This window comes from Rattus norvegicus, chromosome 1, assembly GCF_021556685.1.
Source record: "Rattus norvegicus strain SHRSP/BbbUtx chromosome 1, alternate assembly SHRSP_T2T, whole genome shotgun sequence".
Lineage (NCBI taxonomy): Eukaryota > Metazoa > Chordata > Mammalia > Rodentia > Muridae > Rattus > Rattus norvegicus.
Window position 1 is genome coordinate 213,810,114 of NC_141534.1, and position 26,612 is coordinate 213,836,725.

Consider the following 26,612-nt stretch of genomic DNA (forward strand, 5'->3'; position numbering starts at 1 on the left):
TGCCAATGGTGAAATTAACTTTGTTTTGTTTTGTTTTTTTGTTTTTGTTTTTGTTTTTTTTGTTTGTTTTTTTGAGCTGGGGACCGAACCCAGGGCTTTGCGCTTCCTAGGTAAGCGCTCTACCACTGACCTAAATCCCCAGCCCCCCCCTTTTTTTAATTTATTTAATACTTAATAATAATTCTTTGGTTTCCGGGCAAACATCCCCCTCCCCCCTCCCCTTCCTTATGGGTGTTCCCCTCCCAACCCTCCCCCCATTGCCGCCCTCCCCCCAACAGTCTAGTTCACTGGGGGTTCAGTCTTAGCAGGTCCCAGGGAATCCCCTTACACTGGTGCTCTTACTAGGATATTCATTGCTACCTATGAGGTCAGAGTCCAGGGTCAGTCCATGCATAGTCTTTAGGTAGTGGCTTAGTCCCTGGAAGCTCTGGTTGCTTGGCATTGTTGTACATATGGGGTCTCGAGCCCCTTCAAGCTCTTCCAGTTCTTTCTCTGATTCCTTCAATGGGGGTCCTATTCTCAGTTCAGTGGTTTGCTGCTGGCATTCGCCTCTGTATTTGCTGTATTCTGGCTGTGTCTCTCAGGAGAGATCTACATCCGGCTCCTGTCGGTCTGCACTTCTTTGCTTCATCCATCTTGTCTAATTGGGTGGCTGTATATGTATGGGCCACATGTGGGGCAGGCTCTGAATGGGTGTTCCTTCAGTCTCTGTTTTAATCTTTGCCTCTCTCTTCCCTGCCAATGGTATTCTTGTTCCCCTTTTAGAGAAGGAGTGAAGCATTCACATTTTGATCATCCGTCTTGAGTTTCATTTGTTCTAGGCATCTAGGGTAATTCAAGCATTTGGGCTAATAGCCACTTATCAGTGATTGCATACCATGTATGTCTTTCTGTGTTTGGGTTAGCTCACTCAGGATGATATTTTCCAGTTCCAACCATTTGCCTACGAATTTCATAAAGCCGTTGTTTTTGATAGCTGAGTAATATTCCATTGTGTAGATGTACCACATTTTTCTGTATCCATTCCTCTGTTGAAGGGCATCTGGGTTCTTTCCAGCTTCTGGCTATTATAAATAAGGCTGCGATGAACATAGTGTAACACGTGTCTTTTTTATATGTTGGGGCATCTTTTGGGTATATGCCCAAGAGAGGTATAGCTGGATCCTCAGGCAGTTCAATGTCCAATTTTCTGAGGAACCTCCAGACTGATTTCCAGAATGGTTGTACCAGTCTGCAATCCCACCAACAATGGAGGAGTGTTCCTCTTTCTCCGCATCCTCGCCAGCATCTGCTGTCACCTGAGTTTTTGATCTTAGCCATTCTCACTGGTGTGAGGTGAAATCTCAGGGTTGTTTTGATTTGCATTTCCCTTATGACTAAAGATGTTGAACATTTCTTTAGGTGTTTCTCAGCCATTCGGCATTCCTCAGCTGTGAGTTCTTTGTTTAGCTCTGAACCCCATTTTTTAATAGGGTTATTTGTCTCCCTGCGGTCTAACTTCTTGAGTTCTTTGTATATTTTGGATATAAGGCCTCTATCTGTTGTAGGATTGGTAAAGATCTTTTCCCAATCTGTTGGTTGCCAATTTGTCCTAACCACAGTGTCCTTTGCCTTACAGAAGCTTTGCAGTTTTATGAGATCCCATTTGTCGATTCTTGATCTTAGAGCATAAGCCATTGGTGTTTTGTTCAGGAAATTTTTTCCAGTGCCCATGTGTTCCAGATGCTTCCCTAGTTTTTCTTCTATTAGTTTGAGTGTATCAGGTTTGATGTGGAGGTCCTTGATCCACTTGGACTTAAGCTTTGTACAGGGTGATAAGCATGGATCAATCTGCATTCTTCTACATGTTGACCTCCAGTTGAACCAGCACCATTTGCTGAAAATGCTATCTTTTTTCCATTGGATGGTTTTGGCTCCTTTGTCAAAAATCAAGTGACCATAGGTGTGTGGGTTCATTTCTGGGTCTTCAATTCTATTCCATTGGTCTATCTGTCTGTCTCTGTACCAATACCATGCAGTTTTTATCACTATTGCTCTGTAATACTGCTTGAGTTCAGGGATAGTGATTCCCCCTGAAGTCCTTTTATTGTTGAGGATAGTTTTAGCTATCCTGGGTTTTTTGTTATTCCAGATGAATTTGCAAATTGTTCTGTCTAACTCTTTGAAGAATTGGATTGGTATTTTGATGGGGATTGCATTGAATCTGTAGATCGCTTTTGGTAAAATGGCCATTTTTACTATATTAATCCTGCCAATCCATGAGCATGGGAGATCTTTCCATTTTCTGAGGTCTTCTTCAGTTTCTTTCTTCAGTGTCTTGAAGTTCTTATTGTACAGATCTTTTACTTGCTTGGTTAAAGTCACACCGAGGTACTTTATATTATTTGGGTCTATTATGAAGGGTGTCGTTTCCCTAATTTCTTTCTCGGCTTGTTTCTCTTTTGTGTAGAGGAAGGCTACTGATTTATTTGAGTTAATTTTATACCCAGGCACTTTGCTGAAGTTGTTTATCAGCTTTAGTAGTTCTCTGGTGGAACTTTTGGGATCACTTAAATATACTATCATATCATCTGCAAATAGTGATATTTTGACTTCTTCTTTTCCGATCTGTATCCCCTTGACCTCCTTTTGTTGTCTGATTGCTCTGGCTAGAACTTCAAGAACTATATTGAATAAGTAGGGAGAGAGTGGGCAGCCTTGTCTAGTCCCTGATTTTAGTGGGATTGCTTCAAGTTTCTCTCCATTTAGTTTAATGTTAGCAACTGGTTTGCTGTATATGGCTTTTACTATGTTTAGGTATGGGCCTTGAATTCCTATTCTTTCCAGGACTTTTATCATGAAGGGGTGTTGAATTTTGTCAAATGCTTTCTCAGCATCTAATGAAATGATCATGTGGTTTTGTTCTTTCAGTTTGTTTATATAGTGGATCACGTTGATGGTTTTCCGTATATTAAACCATCCCTGCATGCCTGGGATGAAGCCTACTTGATCATGGTGGATGATTGTTTTGATGTGCTCTTGGATTCGGTTTGCCAGAATTTTATTGAGTATTTTTGCGTCGATATTCATAAGGGAAATTGGTCTGAAGTTCTCTTTCTTTGTTGTGTCTTTGTGTGGTTTAGGTATAAGAGTAATTGTGGCTTCATAGAAGGAATTCGGGAGTGATCCATCTGTTTCAATTTTGTGGAATAGTTTGGATAATATTGGTATGAGGTCTTCTATGAAGGTTTGATAGAATTCTGCACTAAACCCATCTGGACCTGGGCTCTTTTTGGTTGGGAGACCTTTAATGACTGCTTCTATTTCCTTAGGAGTTATGGGGTTGTTTAACTGGTTTATCCGTTCCTGATTTAACTTCGTTAATATCGTTCCTGATATTTGTCTAGGAAATTGTCCATTTCCTGTAGATTTTCAAGTTTTGTTGAATTTAGGCTTTTATAGTAAGATCTGATGATTTTTTGAATTTCCTCTGAATCTGTAGTTATGTCTCCCTTTTCATTTCTGATTTTGTTAATTTGGACACACTCTCTGGGTCCTCTCGTTAGTCTGGCTAAGGGTTTATCTATCTTGTTGATTTTCTCAAAGAACCAACTTTTGGTTCTGTTGATTCTTTCTATGGTCCTTTTTGTTTCTACTTGGTTGATTTCAGCTCTGAGTTTGATTATTTCCTGCCTTCTACTCCTCCTGGGTGTATTTGCTTCTTTTTGCTCTAGAGCTTTTAGGTGTGCTGTCAAGCTGCTGACATATGCTCTTTCCTGTTTCTTTCTGCAGGCACACAGCGCTATGAGTTTTCCTCTTAGCACAGCTTTCATTGTGTCCCATAAGTTTGGGTATGTTGTACCTTCATTTTCATTAAATTCTAAAAAGTTTTTAATTTCTTTCTTTATTTCTTCCTTGACTAGGCTATCATCGAGTAGAGCATTGTTCAATTTCCACGTATATGTGGGCATTCTTCCCTTATTGTTATTGAAGACCAGTTTTAGGCCGTGGTGGTCTGATAGCACGCATGGGATTATTTCTATCTTTCTGTACCTGTTGAGGTCCGTTTTTTGACCAACTATATGGTCAATTTTGGAGAAAGTACCATGAGGAGCTGAGAAGAAGGTATATCCTTTTGCTTTAGGATAGAATGTTCTATAAATATCTGTTAAGTCCATTTGGCTCATGACTTCTCTTAGTCTGTCTACGTCTCTGTGTAATTTCTGTTTCCATGATCTGTCCATTGATGAGAGTGGGGTGTTGAAATCTCCCACTATTATTGTGTGAGGTGCAATGTGTGTTTTGAGCTTTAGTAAGGTTTCTTTTACGTATGTAGGTGCCCTTGTATTTGGGGCATAGATATTTAGGATTGAGAGTTCATCTTGGTGGATTTTTCCTTTGATGAATATGAAGTGTCCTTCCTTATCTTTTTTGATGACTTTTAATTGAAAATTGATTTTATTTGATATTAGAATGGCTACTCCAGCTTGCTTCTTCTGACCATTTGCTTGGAAAGTTGTTTTCCAGCCTTTCACTCTGAGGTAGTGTCTGTCTTTGTCTCTGAGGTGTGTTTCCTGTAGGCAGCAGAATGCAGGGTCCTCGTTGCATATCCAGTTTGTTAATCTATGTCTTTTTATTGGGGAGCTGAGGCCATTGATGTTGAGAGATATTAAGGAATAGTGATTATTGCTTCCTGTTATATTCATATTTGGATGTGAGGTTATGTTTGTGTGCTTTTCTTCTCTTTGTTTTGTTGCCAAGACGATTAGTTTCTTGCTTCTTCTAGGGTATAGCTTGCCTCCTTATGTTGGGCTTTACCCTTTATTATCCTTTGTAGTGCTGGATTTGTAGAAAGATATTGTGTAAATTTGGTTTTGTCATGGAATATCTTGGTTTCTCCATCTATGTTAATTGAGAGTTTTGCTGGATACAGTAACCTGGGCTGGCACTTGTGTTCTCTTAGGGTCTGTATGACATCTGTCCAGGATCTTCTGGCCTTCATAGTTTCTGGCGAAAAGTCTGGTGTGATTCTGATAGGTCTGCCTTTATATGTTACTTGACCTTTTTCCCTTACTGCTTTTAATATTCTTTCTTTGTTTTGTGCGTTTGGTGTTTTGACTATTATGTGACGGGAGGTGTTTCTTTTCTGGTCCACTCTATTTGGAGTTCTGTAGGCTTCTTGTATGCCTATGGGTATCTCTTTTTTTAGGTTAGGGAAGTTTTCTTCTATGATTTTGTTGAAGATATTTACTGGTCCTTTGAGCTGGGAGTCTTCACTCTCTTCTATACCTATTATCCTTAGGTTTGATCTTCTCATTGAGTCCTGGATTTCCTGTATGTTTTGGACCAGTAGCTTTTTCCGATTTACATTATCTTTGACAGTTGAGTCAATGATTTCTAGGGAATCTTCTGCTCCCGAGATTCTCTCTTCCATCTCTTGTATTCTGTTGGTGAGGCTTCTATCTACAGCTCCTTGTCTCTTCTTTTGATTTTCTATATCCAGGGTTGTTTCCATGTGTTCTTTCTTGATTGCTTCTATTTCCATTTTTAATTCCTTCAACTGTTTGATTGTGTTTTCCTGGAATTCTTTCCGGCATTTTTGCGATTCCTCTCTGTAGGCTTCTACTTGTTCTCTAAGGGAGTTCTTCACGTCTTTCTTGAAGTCCTCCAGCATCATGATCAAATATGATTTTGAAACTAGATCTTGCTTTTCTGGTGTGTTTGGATATTCCATGTTTATTTTGGTGGGAGAATTGGGTTCCGGTGATGCCATGTAGTCTTGGTTTCTGTTGCTTGGGTTCCTGCGCTTGCCTCCCGCCATCAGATTATCTCTAGTGTTACTTTGTTCTGCTATTTCTGACAGTGGCTAGACTGTCCTATAAGCCTGTGTGTCAGGAGTGCTGTAGACCTGTTTTCCTGTTTTCTTTCACCCAGTTATGGGGACAGAGTGTTCTGCTTTCGGGCGTGTAGTTTTTCCTCTCTACAGGTCTTCAGCTGTTCCTGTGGGCCTGTGTCTTGATTTCACCAGGCAGGTCACTTGCAGGGGAAAAGTTGGTCCTATCTGAGGTTCCGAGGCTCAAGTGTGCTCGTGGAGTACTGCCTAAGTCCTCTCCACGGCGGCAACAACCGAGAAGATCTGCGCCGCTCTTTCCGGGAGCCTCCGTGCACCAGGGTTCAAGATGGCGTTTGGTGTTTTCCTCTGGCGTCTGGATGTGCGCAGAGTGCAGTCTCTTCTGGTTTCCCAGGCGTGTCTGCCTCTCTGTAGTTTTAGCTCTCCCTTCCACGGGATTTGGGTGCAGAGAACTGTTTATCCGGTCTGTTTCCTTCAGGTTCCGGCGGTGTCTCAGGCGCAGGGGTCCTGCCGCTCCTGGGCCCTCCCCTACGGGAACCCAGAGGCCTTATACAGTTTCCTCTTGGGCCAGGGATGTGGGCAGGGGTGGGCAGTGTTGGTGGTCTCCTCCGCTCTGCAGCCTCAGGAGTGCCCACCTGACCAGGAGGTGAGGTCTCTCTCCCACGGGGTTTGGGAGCAGAGAGCTGCTGCGGGCCGTCACCCTCGGGTGTGGGACTTCCGGTAAACACAGGAAGTGCCCGGTCCTAGAGGAATTTTGCCTCTGTGTGTCCTGAGTTCACCAGGCAGGTCACTTGCATGGGAAAAGTTGGTCCTACCTGAGGTTCCAAGGCTCAAGTGTGCTCATGGGGTACTGCCTAAGTCCTCTCCACGGCGGCAGCAACCGAGGAGATCTGTGCCGCTCTTTCCGGGAACCTCCGTGCACCAGGGTTCCAGATGGCGTTTGGTGTTTTCCTCTGGCGTCTGGATGTGCGCAGAGTGCAGTCTCTTCTGGTTTCCCAGGCGTGTCTGCCTCTCTGTAGTTTTAGCTCTCCCTCCCACGGGATTTGGGTGCAGAGAGCCCCCCCTTTTTTTTAAATTGAAATGCACACCTAGGTGGCCTTGAACTCACTATGTAGACCAGGCTGGTTTTTTTTTTTTTTTTTTTTTTTGTGGTTCTTTTCTTTTTCGGAGCTGGGGACCGAACCCAGGGCCTTGCGCTTCCTAGGTAAGCGCTCTACCACTGAGCTAAATCCCCAGCCCCGACCAGGCTGGTTTTGAACTTACAAAGATACACTGACTCCGTCTCCCACATATCAGGACAACACTCTGCCCAGTAAAATGACCATTATTCCCTGTGCTTTTTTTTCTTTCTATTTTGAGATAATTCTGACTTATGGAAGTTTTACAAAAGTACTGTCCAGTTCCTGCTTCCTCTTAAGTAACCCAGATTCCCCCATGTATTAGCACCTTACATAACTACAGAACCATTGTCAACAGCAAGAGATTCACCTTAGTACAATGCTAGGAACTTGATACAGACTTGGGATTGGGGTAGTTTCCCACATGGGCCAACCTCCTCCAGGGTGTAACTCTGAGTCCATGGAGTTAGTGCCTACTTCGCTTTGGGCTCCTCTAGTCTGAGAGGTCACGGCCTGTTTTTCTGCTTTTGTTTTTTTAATGAGATTTTTTAAAATTTTTATTTATATGAGTGCACTGTCGCTGTTTTCAGACACACCAGAAGAGGGCATCGGATCTCATTACAGATGATTGTGAGCCACCATGTGGTTGCTGGAGATTGAACTCAGGATCTCTGGAAGAGCAGCCAGTGCTCTTAACCTCTGAGCCATCTCTCCAGCCTGAATTTTATTTTTTAATGAGAGCTAATACATACAGGTGCCCATAGAGGCTAGAGGAGGGCAGCGGACATTCTGAATGTCCTGTGATTATTACAGAAAAGTTGTGGGCAGCAGTGTGGGTGGTGGGCACTGAACTCTGGTGTTAGGTTCTGAATCCTGTGCAAGGGCAGTAGGGGCTCTTAACCAGTGAGCCATCTCTCTTGCCAATCCCCACACGTCTGTAACAATGGGGCTGGAACCTAGTAACTGACACAAGCACTTGATCACTGAGCTACTTCCCCTGCCCTTATTTTGCCTTTTACATTTTGTGGCAGGGTCTTGTTATGTTGTCAAGACTAGCTTTGAACTACTTCTGTAGTCTAGGCAGGCCTTGAACTTGCAATCCTCCAACTCCAGCCTCCCAAGCAGCTGAGATGACACACCTTTACCACACGCCTGGCCATAGCCTTTACTTCTTTGCCACATCCTTGCAACAGCTTGGGTCCTGGAACCTTGACTGGGGCAGTGAGAGATGAAGGAATGCCAGACATCTATCCAGGAAAAACAGATTGGATGAGCTAGATTCTCTGGCAGCACCCAGAAAGCTCAGGATGTTTACTATACAAAGTTGATGAACAAGGAGGCAGGTTTAGCTAATCTAGCATGAGCGGTCCCTGCAGGGGAGCAGTAGGACTGGGGGACTACTGCGGACATTTTTTTCACATACTATCTATGTCCACATTCCAACCAGAGCGAGGCTTTGCCATCCCTCAGTGAGGCTTGCTGCTCACACAGGCTGAGGTGCTGGGGTCTGTAATATGGCCGTGCCCATGTCAGCAATACAATTCACTCAGCTCTACGCTCGTTCCCTATACTTCTAGATGATTTTGATTTTAGACCGTCTCACTGCATAGCCCCAACTGTCCCAGAGCTCACTCTGTAGACAAGGCTGGTCTTGAATTGAAGAAATCTGCCTCCCTAGTGCTGAGTGCTGGGACTAAAGCCCTGAAGTATTACTTTAAAAAGAAAATAGTGTGAGTCTGAGGCCAGTCTGCTCTACAGAGCTAGCGCCAGGACAACCAAAGCTACAAAAAGAAACTTCTCTGGCTGGAGAGATGGCTTAGCAGGTAAGAGCACTGACTGCTTTTCCAGAGGCCAAGTTCAATTCCCAGCACCACATGGTGGCTCACAGCCATCTGTAGTGGGATCAGATGTCCCCTTCTGAAGACAACTACAGTGTACTCATATACATAAAATAAAGAAATTGAAAAACAAAAACAAAAATAAACTTCTCGAAACAAACAACACTAAAAAAAAAAAAAAGGAAGAGGGAAATGAGATTGAAGAGATGGCTCAATGGTCAGAGCATTTGCTGATCTTGCAGAGGACCTGGGTTTGGTTCCCAGCACCCACACAGTGTGGTTCATGGCCATCTGTAACCTCAGGATAAGACGCTCTCTTCATGGGTATTGCATGCAAGTGGTAACATATAGACACGTGGGCAAGCACTTATACACATACTATTTAATTTTAAAATTAAAGAATAAAAATTGGCCGGGCACTGGTGGCGCTTGGGAGGCAGATGTAGGCAAATCTCTGACTTCCTCCAGCTTAATCTACAAAGCTAGTTTCAGGACATCCAGAGCTAAACAGAGAAGCCCTGTCTCCAAAAGAAATGATGATGGTGGTGGTGATGGTGGTGGTGGTGGTGGTGGTGGTGGTGGTGATGGTGATGATGGTATGAAAATTGATCACATGTTTTATAAATAATGAAAATTTACTTTTACGATTATATTCTTGGCCAGTTTATAGTGGCACGTGTCTTTAATCCCAGCACTCATGAGGCAGAGTTGGGTGAATATCTAATATTTCAAGGTTGGCCTGGTCTTTATAGTGAGTTCTAGGCCATCTAAAGTTAACATAGCAAGACTTTGTCATGAAAAAAAGAAAAAAATTACATTTATAGCATTTTTATCTCATTGCTTGCCTAGAGAATCCAGAGTAGTGTTCATGAAGACTTTGTGAACAAGCACATTGCTTCTAATTTTTCAAAACATCTTGTGTTTGTTTATTTTTTTTTCTTTTTTCTTTTTTTCGGAGCTGGGGACCGAACCCAGGGCCTTGCGCTTGCTAGGCAAGCGCTCTACCACTGAGCTAAATCCCCAACCCCTTGTTTGTTTATTTTTAAAAAGATGTATTTATTTTATGGATGAGTGCTCTATCTGCATGTACACCCTCATGCCAGAAGAGGGCATCAGAACTCATTATAAATAGCATTATAAATAGCACCTCTAGTAGAGCAGCTGGTGCTCTTAATGGCTGAGCCATCTCTCCAGCTGGTCCCACCCCTACTTGCCCATTTATTTTGTTTCTTAAGATAAGGTGTCACTATGTAGCCTTGGCTTGGAACTCACAGAGATCCTCCTGCCTCTGCCTCCGGAGTGCTGGGATCAGTGGCATGCACCACCGTACCCTGCAATCTTTGATTTTCTGAGGAGAGAAATGAGAACCTTGGTGTTGAGGAAGTTGTGAGTTGAACACAAGAGACTGACATTTGAGGAAGATGTTCACAGAACTACATACAATTGTATTTTTCAGGGACCACTGATACTATATGTCTTCTTCTGGAACTCTGTGGGAGATTAAAACAAACACAAAGCAAAAGGAGCTAGTCTTCTAGTGCCGCCCCCCCCCCCCCCCCCCGCTGGTTTCAGCAAACCCGAAGGTTGACATGCAAATTCCACACAATGTAAACTGCAGGTGTGAGGGGACACTACAGCGAGGCTTGTGGTCTTAACAGAGCTCAAGGGTTCGTTGGTTTCTGAGTCCCAGACAGGTTATAAAACTCAAAACAGGCCAGGCATGGTGACACATGCTTTTAATCCTAGCAGGGAAACAGGGGCTGGAGGATTTCTGTGGGTTCAAGGTTAGGATGATCTACATACCAAACCCCAAGTGTACCAGGGCCAGACTGTAAAACCTGTCTTAAAACAAAACGAAACTGGCAGTGACGATCACTTTAGGTTGGGGGTGGGAGATAACCCTAAAAGAGTCTTACACAAATTGGCATAAAGTAACAGAACTCATTTACTGACTTGCAAAACCTCCTTTATGTTAAATTCTTTCTTTAAAGTTATGTATGAGGTTGGGGATTTAGCTCAGTGGTAGAGCGCTTGCCTAGGAAGCGCAAGGCCCTGGGTTCAGTCCCCAGCTCCGGAAAAAAAAGAACAAAAAAAAAAAAAAAGTTATGTATGCTGGATGCAGTGGCCCATGACTGAAGTCAGGAGGCAAGTGGACCTCTCTGAGTTCAAGGACAACTGTATCTATGTAGAGTTCCAGTACAGAAAGGATACAAAGGGAGACCCTGACTCAAAAATAAAACACGAACATTATGGGAGTTTTGCCTGCAGGTATGTATGTGCACTGGAGGCCTGAGAGTATGGAGTCCCCTGGAACTGTTGTTTCAGACAGCTGTGAGCCACTGTGTAGGTCGAACGGGTTTGTCTGCAAGAGTGTCAGTGCTCTTAACTGCTGAGCCATCTCTCCAGCCCTAATCTATTTTAAATTAAAAGTCTCACAGGCTTTCCATTTCGTCCTACGGTCATGCCACGTGTAAAATTCCAAAGCCCTTTATGAGACTGTTTCTGGACTTGAAAAATAGAAGCAAAGGTCCTCTTGCAGAATTAAATTAGTCTATTGCCCTTCAGGTGAAACACTTAGCCAGAAACTGGTAGGTGCAGTGCGTGCAAAGCAAACCTCAGTAGCCAAGCCATGCCTGTGAGCATGTACTGGCTGCATCGCCTTAAGGAGTTGAATAGCCGATGGGAAGGAAAGCTCAGGAACCCGGCCAGAGGAGCCCCATAAAGTACCTCACGAGGCCTTCGATAGCTGCCTCATCCGGATGAGCCATGGTCCAAATACATCTGCGCTCACCTGGCCTGACCCCTCCTCTCCTGGGTTTCTAGAAAAAGCCCTAAATATAAACACAACCTACAAGTCCCTGGACCTCTCACTTCCGTTAGATCAGCTCTAAATAGCTAAGCGCGACCAAGGCAGGACCAAGTTGGAAGCTAGCTCCGAAAGAGGCGTGGTCAATACAAACCACGCCCATTACCACGCCCATTAGACTCGGCCGCGCGAGCCAGCGACAGCCTATTGGTCCTGCCTTCGTGACGTCTTTCCGGGGCGGTCCGGGTGGGGCTCAGCGCTCACCAGTGAGATCAGCTAACTGGGTTTCGCTGCGGTCCACGTCCCCGCGCGGGGCTGAATCGCTGAAGTGGCTGCGCTGCGGTGAGAGGGCCACGGGCCTGCCGCGCCCGGGTAAGCAACCCGCGCTGCCGTCCAGGGAACTGTCGTGAAGGCCCCATGAACTGGTTGGGGATGGACAGCGAGATGCGGGGCGGTGGAGGGATGAATGGGGACCCGGTGCGCTAGGCGGTGAGGAATGGAGATTCAAGGAGAAGGAGGGAGGAATGGGCCGAGCCCTTAGAGAAGCATGGATGCGCAAGAGGAGGAGGTGGGTTGACGGCTATCGCCATCCGATCCTGGGCAGTTTGCGAGCACTCTACGGACACTCGACAGTAGGCGAGTCTTGGATCAGGCTTTGCCCTAGGTGGTGTTGGTCTCAGAAATAGTTGAGGCCTGCACCCCAAACTCTTCTACGTACTAATGAGGAAAATCCATCACATTTTTCCTTCCTCCTCATTTGTCTACTTGCCTACCTCCCTTGTGGCCGCTAGCTTGTGCGCTTAACGGTCTGGCTGGAGCTTAGAAGTCCAACGCAGAGAACTTGCATTACTTACACTCCGACCCCTAGGAACCAGGTCTAAAATTTCAGTAAAGTCAACCAGCAAACTTGTCTATTGGACAGCGAAATATCAAAAATAGTGGCAGAGCACACTTTAAAACAACAGACCTTTGGCATTTCAGTAGTGAGACCTAAACTTTCAGAAACCTAGAGATAAGCAGTGCAATTAAGATAATATTTAATGTTCTGGGATCGTGGGCTAATGTCTGCCACATGGACACATCCTTTAGACCACAGGGCAATGTCTGTGTATATAAGTCCAAGCAGGTGATGTGTCAGAATTAGGTGGCTGTGGTTTGTCCTGTACTAGCTTCCCTAATCTCTATTCCTGTATATGTGTAACTTCCCTAGCTTGGAATAGAGGTGGAGCCCTACTCATAGGAATTTTTTTTTTTTTTTTTGGTTCTTTTTATTGGAGCTGGGGACCGAACCCAGGGCCTTCCGCTTCCTAGGCAAGCGCTCTACCACTGAGCTAAATCCCCAACCCCGACTCATAGGAATTATTAATGGTCCTTGCTGAGTCTGGACTTCTTGTATTAAATCTGTGTATGTTATACAAAAGGCTCACCAATTTGAGGTCTAGTTTTATGTGATTTGTGTATAGCAGTCTACACATCTCAGAAAGGAGTTAAAAGGCAAGGCAAGGTTGGAAGTGCAAGCTGTCAAACAAACACTAGAGGAATTGGGAGACAGCTCAAGGGCTAGTTTTCACTTGGGCACTCACACACGTCACCTGGCTGAACTTTGTGGTTGGAACAGCTCAGGAAATTAAGACTTAAAGTCTTATGTGTATAGACATTGCCCTGTGGTCAGAAGGGTGTGCCCATATGGCATAAGGAATTGAGAACATTAGATACTGGCCTTTTTTTTTTTTTGACACTGGCCTTCTTGTATGAGCTGGCAAAAGGTATCCTGATGCTTATTCCTTTAGATCCTGTGGGGACCGATTCCCAAAAAGGAGGAGCTCTCAGCACCAGTCTGTCTGTCCTAGTCTCTGACTTAATACTTAGTTTTTTTGTTATTGTTTTCTTTCTTCTATTTTATGTGTATGGGTGTTTTGTCTATGTGCATGTGTGTGCACCACATGTGTGCAGTGCCCTTGCCAGTCAGATGAGGTTGTCCTAACCTCTGGGACTGGAGTTAACAGACTGTTATTAGACAGTGCAAGACTGTAACCTCAGCACTAGGGACTCTCTGAACAGTCAGTCTAGTCAACTTGGCAAGCTCCAAGAGAACCTGTCTCAAAATATGTAATATATAATATAAATATAATATATGATAGGTGGCTGGAGAGATGACTTAGGGGTTAAAGGCGCTTTTACAAAATATTTTTATATGTATGGGTAGTTTGCCTCCATGTATTGTACACCATGTACATGAAATGCCTACAGAAGCCAGGAGAAGGCGCTGGATCCCCTGGAGTTACAAGTAATACCGCCATGTAGGTGCTGCGGATCTAAGCCTGGTCTGTGGAAGAACATCCACTCTTTTTTTTTTTCCCGGAGCTGGGGACTGAACCCAGGGCCTTGCGCTTCCTAGGCAAGCGCTCTACCACTGAGCTAAATCCCCAACCCCAAGAACATCCACTCTTAACTGCTGAGCCATCTTTCCAGCAAGGTCTCAGACTACTCGTCGTCACACATCCCTTTAATCTCAGCACTTGGGAGGCAAAGGCAAGCAGATCTTTGTGAGGTCAAGGCCAGCCTGGTTCACATAGCTTGTACTAAGCGAACCAGTATTACACAGTAAGTCCCAGTCTCAAAAAAGCAGACAAAAATTGATGAGCTTTCATTAGGAATCTCTGGCTTGGAACTCATTATGTAGATGAGGCCCTAGACCTTTTGGCCATCCCCCTTCCTCTGCCTCTGGAGCACTGGGATGCTGGGTACATACTGTCATGTTCGGGTCCTTCTATAGATAATCAGAACACTGAGGTCCAAGCACTAAAAACCCTCCAGTGGAAGCTTACTTCAGGTCACGTGTATGTTCTTTATGAGTCGGTTTGTAAAGGTTAGTGTAGCTCCTGCTGTGCTGTTCTGTGGACCCAAGGTCTTAATTTGTAGGTAGAACACTCTTGAACTAAATCCCTCCCTCCTTCCCTCCCTCCCTCTTTCCCTCCCTCACATATATTTAAAAAAGAAAGAAAGATTTATTGATTTTACATGAGTACAGTGTGTAGCTGTCTTCAGACACACCAGAAGAAGGCATCAGATCCCATTACAGATGGTTGTGAGCCACCATATGGTAGCTGGGATGTGAACTCAGGACCTCTGGAAGAGCAGTCAGTGCTCTTAACCGCTGAGCCATCTCACCAGTCCCACGTATTTTGTTCTTTAATTTCCCTGTGAGAACCAGCAAGATGGCTCAAGGGGTAAAGGCACTTGCCCCCAAGCTAATCCACCTGCGTTTGATCCCTGTAGCCCATATGGTGGAGGAAGAGAACAGATTCCCTGTAGGTTGTCCTTGGACCTCCACACATGCACTGTAGTACATGTGCACCCACATACACACATATAATTAGTTCTTCTAATTAAAAAAACAACAACTCCTGCTAAGCAGTAGTGCATGCTTTAATCCCAGCACTCAGGAGGCAGAGGCAGGCAAATCTTTGAGTTCCAGGCCAGCCTGGTCCACAGAGTGAGTTCCAGGACAGCTAGGACTACATAATACAAATATCTGTGTTTTCTGATGCTCTTAGGTGACCCCTGTGAAAAGGTCATTGGACTTCCAAAGGGGTTATAACCCACAGGATGAGAACTGCTGATGTAAGAGGACTAGAAAGATAGGTCAGTGGTTACAACCCCTGGCTGCCTCCAGTGTCAGGCACTCGCAGATGCCTGTAACTCCAGCCCCAGAACATCCAGTGCCCTCTCTCAGCCCCTGCAGACACATACACATACACATACACATACACATACACATACACATAAGCATGCACACTCATAATTACATAAACAAGAAAATAAATTTAAAAAAAAGCCCATGTGAAGTTGTCAGCAACTGCTCTGTGTCACACTGCCTACCAGCTGAAAGTGAGGAAAATAGCTGTTTTCTTAATTTGGTGCCTTTCATAAATGTGTCCTAAAGGGATCCGTGCTGTAAAATAAAATTAAAAAAATAAAAAGATAGTCCACATCTATTCAAGATAGTTATTGTTGACAGTCACTTAGTGATGCACACTGTGTCATAATACACATTTATATCTACAGTTTTAGCGATGTGAAGTAGTTTGTACATGAATGGGACAGTATATACAGACAGCCATTCCAGAGTTGTGCTACTGTAAACATTAGCTTAGATCTCCAGTGTGGGTGTGAGGGTGGGGTAGCACATGTGCAGCTGTACTTATCATGAGGTGTGTGTGGAGGCCAGAAGTTGGCACGGAGTCTTCCTAGGTCTCCCATTGTTTATAGGCAGGGTCTCTCAGAACCTCAGGTTTGCTGTTTCAGCCAACCTGACTGAAAACCCTGGTGTCCCTCTGTCTCTGCTCCCTGCCAACCCAGGGTCACGGTGCATGTCGCCATGCCCTTTTACAGGAAGGTTTGGGAGCTGAGCTCATGCAAGAGCCCTCGTGCCTGTGCAGGTAGGAAGCACCTCAGCCACTAAGCCATCTCCCAGCCTCATTTGTTTCTTTGAGATGAGGCCTCATGTGTCAGATGCTGATCTGGAACCCACCACATAGCTGAGGCTGATCGTGAACTCTTGCTCTCCCTGATTTCACCATCCAACTACTAGGATTATAGGCATGTGCCACCAAGGTCTCCATCATTGGACCCCTTGAAAAAATGTTCTTTTTCTTTTTTAAAGATTTATTCATTTATTATATATAAGTACACTGTAGCTGTCTTCAGACACACCAGAAGAGGGCATCAGATCCCGTTACAGATGGTTGTGAGCCACCATGTGGTTGCTGGGAATTGAACTCAGGACCTCTGGAAGAGCAGTCGGGGCTCTTAACCGCTGAGCCATCTCTCCAGCCTCCGAAAAAATGTTCTTGAGCCAGGCAGTGGCGGTATACATCTTTAATCCCAGCACTCAGGAGGGAGGCAGAGGCAGGCTGATCTCTGAGTTTGAGGCCAACCTGGTCTACTGAGCAAGTTCCAGGATAGCCAGAGCTACACTGCGAAACCCTGACTCAAACGAAACAAGGTTCTTGTGTGAGAACTGCTGCATTGTAAGTTGTGAGTTCCACAGCTCTGATAGCCGTCTTCTTCCCAGCACTGAGCTGTTGAGTGCTGCCCCTTCTGGGGCCTCCGTACCAGACGCTTGTCCCTTGTTCTTCCTAAGCAATGTTAGCTCTCTTTCAACTGTAGGTGTGTCTGACACCACAGAGGAGCGTCTGCCTCTGTCCTACATGTGCCTCGGCAAATGCCATGGCCTGGGAGTGCCCAACCCAGCAGCTCTCACCTGCAAAGCCAGACTTCATATGGCAAGTACAGGATGCCAAGTCCACAGCTGCCCAAGGAGGACGTCAGCCTGGCCTCCTAGTCTGCACTGAGCAGCTGCCTCTGGTGAGTCCGGGCCCTGCCTGTTTTGGTAGACCAGACTGGGAACCTAGAAAGGGCCTGAGGTCCTGGGTTTGTAGGATCAACAGAAGGACTTGGGGTCAGGGCCTCCCTGGCTGACTCAGCCATGGGTGAGGTGAGTGGGAGCACTGGAACCACAGCTGGTAAACTATATCTTATCGGCTGTGCTGCCTGGAATGCCCCCTGTGGGTGGAGCCTCTGCCCTCCGAAGCTGTCTGCTCACTGCAGTGGCAGGCAGGACTGAGTAGCTGAGAGACAGCCTGCTTGGTCTCCTGTCTGAAATATTTGCACCCAGGTCCTTTATAGAACAAGTTTGCCCACCCCTGCCCCAGATTTGTTTTTTTTTTTTTTTCTTCTTTTTCTTTTTCTTTTTTTTCGGAGCTGGGGACCGAACCCAGGGCCTTGCGTTTGCTAGGCAAGCGCTCTACCACTGAGCTAAATCCCCATCCCCCTGCCCCAGATTTGTAGTGAGTGGGCATAAGACCTAGAGTGTGTTCAGGGAGCTGAAGCCCTCTCTAGCACTAGAAATGCCTGTCACATCTTTTCTCCTTGAACTCCCCAGCAGACTTCCAACCCAGGGATGAGGCACAGGGAACTCCCCGAACCTGCTGGTAGCTTCTTTAGGGTATCAGCAGATGGAAGAGATCCAAGAGCCATCGAAGTGTCTTCATTTGCCCTGGCCCAGCTACCTTACCCCAGCTCAGGGCTGAGCCTGAATTCTCTGTGTGAAGCCTTCAGTTCAGCTCGTCCCTGTCAGGATGTCCCTCTCTCTCCTTACTACCCACCCCTGCTCTTTTCTTCTCAAAGAACAAATATTTTGTATCCTAGAAAATAAGACTCATCCAGTACAAGGCTAAGTAGTTGTCATCCCAGTGACTTGGCTGTCTCCTGTCTCACTCTAGTTCTAGGGAAGAATGTGGAACTTGAGTGCTTGGACAGTTGGAGGCAAGATACAGGCAGGTTGGCATTACTGTCATGGCTGTTGAATTGCATTCTTCTGGTCCCTGGCCCCTTGTCCTGATCTAAGCACTGGGCTCAGCTTACACTGCGGACCCTGCAGAGCCCTGGGCCTCTGGGGAGACTGTGTGCTGCTTGGCAAACAAACACCTATGACCTACATGCTTTCTTCACCCAGATCCCTGGGCCAAGCAGAAGGCAATTGCTGACAGCCTAAAGGGCTAGCTGGCCGAGACGCTCAGAGACCAGCAGCCCTGCTTCCAGCTCACCCAGCAAGATGTGGACAGCCCTGGTGCTGGTGTGGATTTCCTCTGTGCCCTTATCTAGAAGCCATACGGTGCCAGCTGTGCCACGTAAGTGAGAAAGTTGTCTGGTCACCAGGGAAGTCCCAGGGATCTGATTGTAGAAAGAAGTTCCCTTCTTTCTTCTGAATTCCCTTCTTCCCTTCTGCCTTCCCAGCTGCAGGACTGGGGTGGGCTGTGGGTCAGAGCTGGGGTTAGAGGGTGCACAGGTGGGAGCCACAGAGTGGCCTTGTCTTCTAGGGATCTTGTGTTCGTCAGAGCTCACTTGTTGGCATGTCAGGGGTGAGTGTGGGCCTGTCTGCTAGGCTTGCTCATCTCCAAGAATTCCTTCAGCCAAACCTGTCCCTGAGCCCAGGCTGTTCAGGTCTGAATGTCTGTGCAGCCACTCCTCTCTAGATAGAAACCTAGGGGGCAGGCAGGTAGTCAGGTTAACATTTGCTTTGTTTTCATTGGCTAATCACATAATGTGAGCCTTCCAATCCCATGCTCTGAGAATTGAATCCAGTTACAGAGTTCTGAAGCTTCCACAGGCTGGAGTCTCACAATGGGCAAAGGAATCCTTAATTCAGGTGCCCTGGGCTGTGGAGGGGAGGAGAGGAGACACTGGGCTCATGGGTCACCTCCACCCGCACCCAGGCCTCCAGTTGGAGAATATCGTGTGCTGCAGCCAGCATAGGGGCCAGCAGCTAAGGTGACAGGAGATGACCCCTGCATGTGGTTAAAAGTGTTCTCTTTCTTCTGACTTTAGGACACTTAGTCACTAATAAGTGGCCAAGAGCAGGAAAGCAAAACCTGTCTGGGGACGCAGTTCCGAGGGCCGATAATACATCTACCTTGAGAGCAGCCACAGTGCCACCTGCTCCTGTCACACTGACAACAGGGACCTGGGCAGCCACCCTGAACTCCACCAGGGTGACAGCAGAGACGACACCACACGGGACAAACACAAGCACTCCAACAACCAGAGAGGGGACAGCAGACAGCGTGACCTCTAGAATTCTGGCTGCACCTACATCTTCAAGCCCCTCGTCTGTGAGGCAGACTCTGCCCACCACCATTGCTGGGCTTCCCTCTCTCAGCACACCACGTGCAGAAGTGCCAAGAACAAATGCCAGCGTATCACCAAGAACAGCCATAGCAACAACCGTGGCCCCACACACGGGGACTCCTACTACGGGCACAGTGACTGCTGTGAGCACAGTGACTCCTGCCTCGGGCACAGTGACTGCTGCTGTGGGCACAGTGACTCCTGCCGCGGGCACAGTGACTGCTGCTGTGGGCACAGTGACTCCTGCCGCGGGCACAGTGACTGCTGCTGTGGGCACTGTGACTCCTGCTGCCGTGGGCACAGTGACTGCTGCTGTGGGCACAGTGACTTCTGCCGCAGGCACCATAAACACAAGTGATCCTCACGCAAGGACTCTGAGTCCTGCCAAAAGCACACCCACTAACACATCCAGCAGGAACCCCATTCCCACCTCAGGTGCCCAAACACAAGGTACCACCATCCAGGTGACCACAGACCAGCCAGTGCATAGCACAGCAGGTAGACCAACACCTAGTCCCTCAAACACTACCCTGGAGCCCAACACCCCCAAGTCTGTGGCTTCCACGTCCTCTGCCGTAGTGACTACCACCCAGGTACAAACCAAGGAGCCGTCTGCCAGCACGGTGCCAGTGCTTCCTACCAGTATGAGCCCTGAAGTAGAAGCCACATCCCCCACCACACAGCCAAGCCCTCTATTACCTACCCAGGGGACAGGTGGGCCAGGCATACTCTTGACAACAGAGCAGGTGGGGACCAAAGCCACAGCTGGTACTGCATCTGCTGGGCCAACATCCAGGAGCTCAGGGGATGTTAAGGTGCCAACCACAGCCTCATGCCAGCTCAGCACCCAAGGCCAGTACCTAGTGGTCACCACTGATCCCCTGACCCCATCCTTGGTGAACAAAATGTTCCTCCTGGTGGTGCTCATTGTTGGGGTGACCCTCTTCATCGCAGTCCTGATGATGTTTGCCTTGCAAGCCTATGAGAGCTACAAGAAGAAGGACTATACGCAGGTGGACTACCTGATCAATGGCATGTACGCCGACTCAGAGATGTGAGGACTTCTCAGGAGGCCAGCCTCCTCCTTGGCCTTCTATTTTGCCTCAGACCAAACTAAGTGCTTCCAGATCCTTCTGGTGCAATCTCAGAGCTGTGCCAGATGCTTAGACACATTTAATCGCTGTCAGATCAGCTCCACGATCATGAGAGAGCCGCCTTTTCGTATTTATTTTTCTAAACGATCACATACGCAGGAGTGGCCAGAGTGGAGGGGGCCTGGCACACTTGGCCCTCGATGTGTGGAATTTTGACCAGAATTAAAAGCAATGACCTCTCTCCATCCCGTTTGTGTGTTCTGTCCTCAGCATTCCTAGTGCAGCCTTTAAGATGTCTGGTGGGGCTTGCTTTTGTAAATATGGGGTGTGACATGAGTTCCTGACGCGTTGCTGTGTTCTGGCCAAGGCTTAGGCCCTTCTGATGCCCAGGTTCTCAGTGGAGGCTCCAGCCAAGTCCTGAGCTGTTCATTGGTGCTGGCCATTGGCTGCCTGTCCTCTACGTGCTGAGCCTCCTAGAGTACACTCTAGCTTCGAAAGAGCCATATCCAACACAATCCATGAAACAACTTGGTCTCCACACGTCAAAGGCAGTATATTGCCATGTTTATGCCATAGTTCAGCCACCACCGTCCTGTGAATACTTTTAAAACACTGAGCCCTCACCCCAGCAGATCATTTTAGTGACCTCTGAGTCTCTGTAGCATCTCATTCATCCAGGGCCAGAGTTGGAAGAAAGCTTGCCTGTGTTCTGATTTGGATCTCGTTTCTTGGCAGTGTTGGGGATGGAACCCAGGTTCTTTTGTGTTCTAGGTAAGCCCACGTGGACCACTATCCAGCCCTGAGCCCTGGCTCTAGATCCCAGAGTCTCTAGAGTCTTTCTTCAGTCAGTCGTTCCTGTTTACCAGACTGACAGACAGCCTTTCTCTACTCAAGTGCCTAATGTAGCAAGAGCACATCAGCCATAAGCCATGACAGCCAAAGGGGTCCCAGCTGTGTTCTCTGCCTGGTCCCAGGCTGTGTCCTGGAGCTTGGCTTCATCTGGAGCCTATGTTCATCTGACAGCACAGTGGCGGGCCTGACCTGGAGAGAAGATGTGACTGGTTATGGCAAAGGCTCGTGTTATCTGGAGTCACTGTTTCCCCTTGCCATGATGGCCCAAATTCTTACCTCAATTCTGCCTCCTCTTAAAGGGATGACAGGTGGACTGTAATAAGAACCAAAGTAACCCCCTACGCACTTTGAGAACTGAGGAGGGTGAGGAGAAGGTATCAGAACTGTCCACACAGTTCTAGTGGCTTCCACCCCACCTTTCTAGCATTATAGTCCTGCCTGCTCTGCTGCCCCACCCAGTTCCCAGAGTTAAGAAGTCTGTTCTGATAGCTGGCCCTTCTTCTTTTCTAGCAGACTCACCTAACTCAAGAGCGCATGTTTAATCAATGTTGTTGGCTCCAGCCATGACTGAGAAGATGACAGCTTCCAGTCTCTGGTGAGCTCTAGGCCAGTTTGCCACATTGCCTGTCTGAGAAACTACCTACTACTAGGAACAGAGCTCTGGGGTAAATCCGGGTCTTTTGACATGCCCTCTGCTCAGCCAGTGTAGGATTAGGGGTAGGCTCCCCCTCGTGGTGGCTAGTGGAATCCTAAACCCTCGTCCCACGTGGCCCCCGTTTCAAAGCATGTTTTTAAAGACTGGGAGCCCTGATCCTTTTGGGTGTGGGGAGAAGTGGGCCAAAATGAGATTCAGTTTACAGAAAGGAAAAGTTGCCTTTTCAAGGTCACCCACTAGGCAAGTGGCAGGCCCGGATTCACCGATAGCCTAGCCTGTCCGTCAACGTTGTGCACTGAAGTGGCCGGGGAGAGGAGTTTTCATCTTCAAGACCATGCAAACACACGCCCATGAGGACGTAAGGGACACCTGGGGCCGATCGCGGACCTGGTCGCGGTGGCGGAGGCCCCCGGGTGCCCCCTCGCGGCCGAGCTCTTCAGCTCATCCGGCCTGTAGCTGTGGCCACCCTGCACAGTCATTTAGATCCACAAAGTCACTCCAACTCACTCTGACCAGGAGAGACGTCCCTGGATGCCCCCACTGGAGCGCTCACTCTTAGGGCTACTTTTAGGGTTGGAGGTCAGGTCCCAACTTGGGGTCAGCAAGTGCTTGTGGGAATGACGTCACGTGTGCCTGAAACTCCTCCCGGCTCTCTCAGGCATCCTAGAGTAGTTCATGGATTCCGCAACATCTCAACCGGGTGACCCTGTTCTTCTGTCCCGGAACCAGCCAGCTTGGGGGTGGAGAGTGTGTGTGTGTGTGGGTCATTGGAGTAAGGCACGCGAAGCATCTTTATATCGCCATTCTGCTAACAGCTCATGTTAGAGCGTTTACTTGGGTTCGGATAAGTACCCCCCTCCGACCCCCGCTTCCAGCTATCCCTTATCCCGGAGGCGCGTTTTCCTGATTCCCCCGCCCCACTCCACCCCGGGCTCATCCTCCACTTAGCACTCTGGGGGATATTTTTAAAACCACTCAGATCTTATTGCTCAGTTCCCTAGGTTGGCCTCCCACTGGGATTGGAAGTTGAGGGGCGGGGGGGGGGGGGGGAGGCAAACACTTGAATTAGAAATGCACGCCAGAGGGAAGTGTTCAAGAGAAGCCAGGGACCTGGGATCCAGACAGTGACCAGCCGCACGCGCGCGTTGAACCTTCAAGAACGACACAAGCCTGGGAACTGTGGGAAGAAGAGGAAGTCAGAGCTAGTGACCAAGGCAAGGAGAGAAGCCCATCTTCCGGTATTTAAGCAAAGAAGTTAGGTCATTAGGTTTGGAGTTTAAACACATGGTAATTGCACTTCTGTGTTTACAGTGACACTTAAGTTAGTTTAAAACTACTTAAATCAGGCAAGATGGCTCAGTGTGTAAGGGTGCATGTCTTCAAGCCTGAACAACTGAGTGTGATATCTACAATCTATATTGACCTCTGACCGCCATATAAGCACTGTGCTCATGCACACACTTTTACACAAATAAATTAATAAATGAAATATAATTAAGAAAAAAAACGGTTAAAGAGAAACGAGACACAACCAGAGACCCTAAAAAACCAAAGACAGGCGTGGTTTCCTGGGGAAACCTCCAGTTCCTTGTCTGTGGAAATTTCCGTGATGAAATATTAGAAGAAAAAGGGAAGGGAGGGGAAGGAAGGGTGGAGTCCTGACTTCAAGCTCCTAAGAAAAAGATCCTCTGGTCGCCACTGGGAGGAGCTATGGGAAGCTGTTGGATCATGCCAGGAGGCAGCGCTTGGACCAAGATCATGTTTAGTCCCCAGAGAGAAGCCAGGGAACTTGGAGACTAGATTTGGGGGCTGAGAGAGTAGACTTTCCCTGTTTCTGCTCTCTGTTCTACCTCTGTTCTTTCCTCCCTCTATCAACCCAGGGCCTGGCACGTGCCAGGTAAATGCTGTTGCTCTGGTTTTGTTGGGTTTTAAATTGTCTATTTTTTAATTTTGTGAATGTCGCGCATGCATGTAAGTATGTATGTGTACTTGTGCGTGCCTGGTGCCCGGGAGGCCAGAAGAGGGCGCTAGATCCCCTGGAGCTGGGGCTGCACAGTTTCCTGCTGCTGTTTACAGGAGCAGACTACAAGAGAAGAAAGTGTTCTTTCTCTCTCTCTCTCTTTCTCTCTCTCTCTCTCTCTCTCTCTCTCTCTCTCTCTCTCTCTCTCTTTATTTTTTTTAAGATTAACTTATTATATATAAGTACACTGCAGCTGTCTCCAGACACAACAGAAGAGGGCATCAGATCTCATTACAGATGGACTGAGCCACCATGTGGATGCTGAGAATTGAACTCAGGATCTCTGGAAGAGCAGTCAGTGCTCTTAACCACTGACCCACCTCCCCAGCCCCCACAGAAAGTGTTGCTAATCACTGAGCCATATCCAGTTTGTTTGGAACTTTATGAAACTCATGTAGCCCAGCTACCTTGAAATTTTTCTTCCTTCCTCCCTTCCTCCCTCCCTTCCTCTGTTCTTTCTTTCTTCCTCCCTTCCTTCCTTCCTTCCTTCCTTCCTCCCTCCCTCCCTCCCTCCCTCTCTCTCTCTCTCTCTCTCTCTCTCTCTCTCTCTCTCTCTCTCTCTCTCTTTCTTTCTCTCTTTCTTTCTTGTCTCTTTGCTTGGTTATTTTTCAGACAGGGTTTCACTATGTAGCTCTGACTGACCTGGAACTCACTCTGTAGACAAGAGTGGCCTTGAATTCGTAAGACCTGCCTGCCTCTGCTTTCCAACTTCTGGAATTACAGACGTGTCACCACGCCTGCCTGGTGTGGCAGAACCTTTGCTCCTTCTTCCCCAGCCTCCTGGGTGCCAGGATTGATTACAGGATCGTGCTAGCATGTCCAGCATCTATTTCCTCCCAGGGAGGGACAAAAGGCACAAAGTGTAGGTGGCACTGGAGCCAAGGCTTAGGCCCAGCTTATTTCTCCTCTTGGGGAGGGACACAGAGAAGGAAGCACAGGTTTGCTTGTGCCAGCCTCTGAGCTGAGCTCTAACACACAAAATTGCCAGGTTGTATCTGGATGGCTACAATGATGAGCAGCAAGGGATTTGGGGGAAAATGGGTTCTTCCAGGGCCTGCCTGTGAGCTGAATCAGCACAGGCATTTTGAAGGCACTGGCAGTAAATGAACAACACAGTGTAGGGAAGAGAATCCCTTGCATTCCTGCTTGTAATGCAAAGCACTGTCACAACTGAATGGCTCCATTCAGTGGTTTGATAATAGTACCAAACACTGGGGCAGAAAGATGGCTCCGAGTTAAGGGCACTGGCTGTTCTCTCCGAGGATCTGGATTCTGGACCCAGAACCCACGTAATCGCTCACACCCATCTGTAACTACAGTTCCGGGGATGTGATGTCCCCTTCTGGCCTCCACAGGCACTGCACACATATAGTGCACAGATGTAAACATTCATACATGTTAGATATAGTAGAGCACAACTGTAACCCTAGGTGGAAGCAAGTAGACCTTTGTGAGTTCAAGGCCAGCCTGGTCTACATTACAGGGTCCAGGCTAACTAAAGCTACAAAGAAAGACTCTCCCTCTCTCTCTCTCTCTCTCTCTCTCTCTCTCTCTCTCTCTCACACACACACACACACACACACACACACACACACACACACACACACTAAAACACTCATACACATAAAAAATGTAAGTTTTTTTGGAGTTATGGGTACCAAAACTCCAAAGTAACAGTGCTGGAAGAAATTATTTTTATTTTTAAAGTTAAATTATGTTTATGTATGTATGTTCGTACATATGTACACAGAGGCCAGAGGCCCTAGGCTACCTGGAGCTGGAGTTTCAGGTCGTTATGAGCTGCAAACAGGGGTGCTGGGAACTGAGCTCAGGTCCTCTAATAAGAACAATAAATGCTCTTAACCACCAAGCCATTTCTTCAGACCAAATTTTTTTTTTTTGGTTCTTTTTTTTTTTTTTCCGGAGCTGGGGACCGAACCCAGGGCCTTGCGCTTCCTAGGTAAGCGCTCTACCACTGAGCTAAATCCCCAGCCCCTCAGACCAAATTTTTAAAAATTACTAGATTTATTCTGTTTGTAGGTCTGTGAAAGACAGAGAGTCAGAGATGTAGGATGATGTCATCACGCAGGTGAAGGCAGGTACAAGATAGAACGAGGCCTGTCATTGGATGAGAAGGAAGGATGGGTGGGAGAAAAGTTTTAGAGAGTAGGAGACTGTAGTGAGGTTAAGGAGAAGCAGCTGGATGTGTACAGGACTTTGTATGTCTAGGTGGGCAATTATATCTTATAGATTGGATCAGAGGTTATTGTGTTGTGTGTTCTTTCATGTAGCGATTTAATTGAATTCAAGAAAGTATGTGGTGGCTGTAGACACTGGGCTGCCATGGAATTGAGATGTATATTTCTGGCATGGTGGCAACCTGCCTTGGGAACTAGACAGGTAGAGAGATTGCTGCCAGGCTCAGAGAGAACACGTCATCAGTGTGATATGGGATGGAGCAGGGCAGATGAGACGTTTTGCTGACTGAGATGAAGATATCTACAAGCTATCTCGGTGCCGGATCTAGTGCAGGGCAAAAGACAGCATTTTTTATAATTTTACAGCAACACAGAGACCAACAGACAGACAGACAGTCAGACAGACAGACAGACGGAGAACATGCAGGCACATGTGTGTGTCTCACACAGAACATGTGTGGATGTGGAACAACTTTTGGGGATTTCCTTTTTCCTTCCACCCTATGGGT

The 26,612-nt window shown here is 47.1% G+C and overlaps 1 protein-coding gene across 1 annotated transcript; it reads left to right on the forward strand.

Annotated features, from left to right (window-relative positions):
- Nucleotides 1-11,860: 11,860 nt before the first annotated feature.
- C1h11orf24 (similar to human chromosome 11 open reading frame 24) lies at nucleotides 11,861-20,626 on the forward strand. The gene is made up of 4 exons (NM_001025683.2): nucleotides 11,861-11,964; nucleotides 16,765-16,962; nucleotides 18,113-18,287; nucleotides 18,985-20,626. The coding sequence occupies exons 3-4, from the start codon at nucleotides 18,212-18,214 to the stop codon at nucleotides 20,340-20,342; spliced, it is 1,434 nt and encodes a 477-aa protein (NP_001020854.1). The 5' UTR covers nucleotides 11,861-11,964; nucleotides 16,765-16,962; nucleotides 18,113-18,211; the 3' UTR covers nucleotides 20,343-20,626.
- The last annotated feature ends 5,986 nt before the right edge of the window (nucleotides 20,627-26,612 follow it).

Bases quoted from the DNA above. Each gene is read 5' to 3' on its own strand.
- C1h11orf24 (NM_001025683.2), top strand. From the start codon at position 18,212: ATGTGGACAGCCCTGGTGCTGGTGTGGATTTCCTCTGTGCCCTTATCT. The intron at 18,288-18,984 runs GTAAGTGAGAAA...TTCTGACTTTAG, and splicing joins TACGGTGCCAGCTGTGCCAC to GACACTTAGTCACTAATAAG.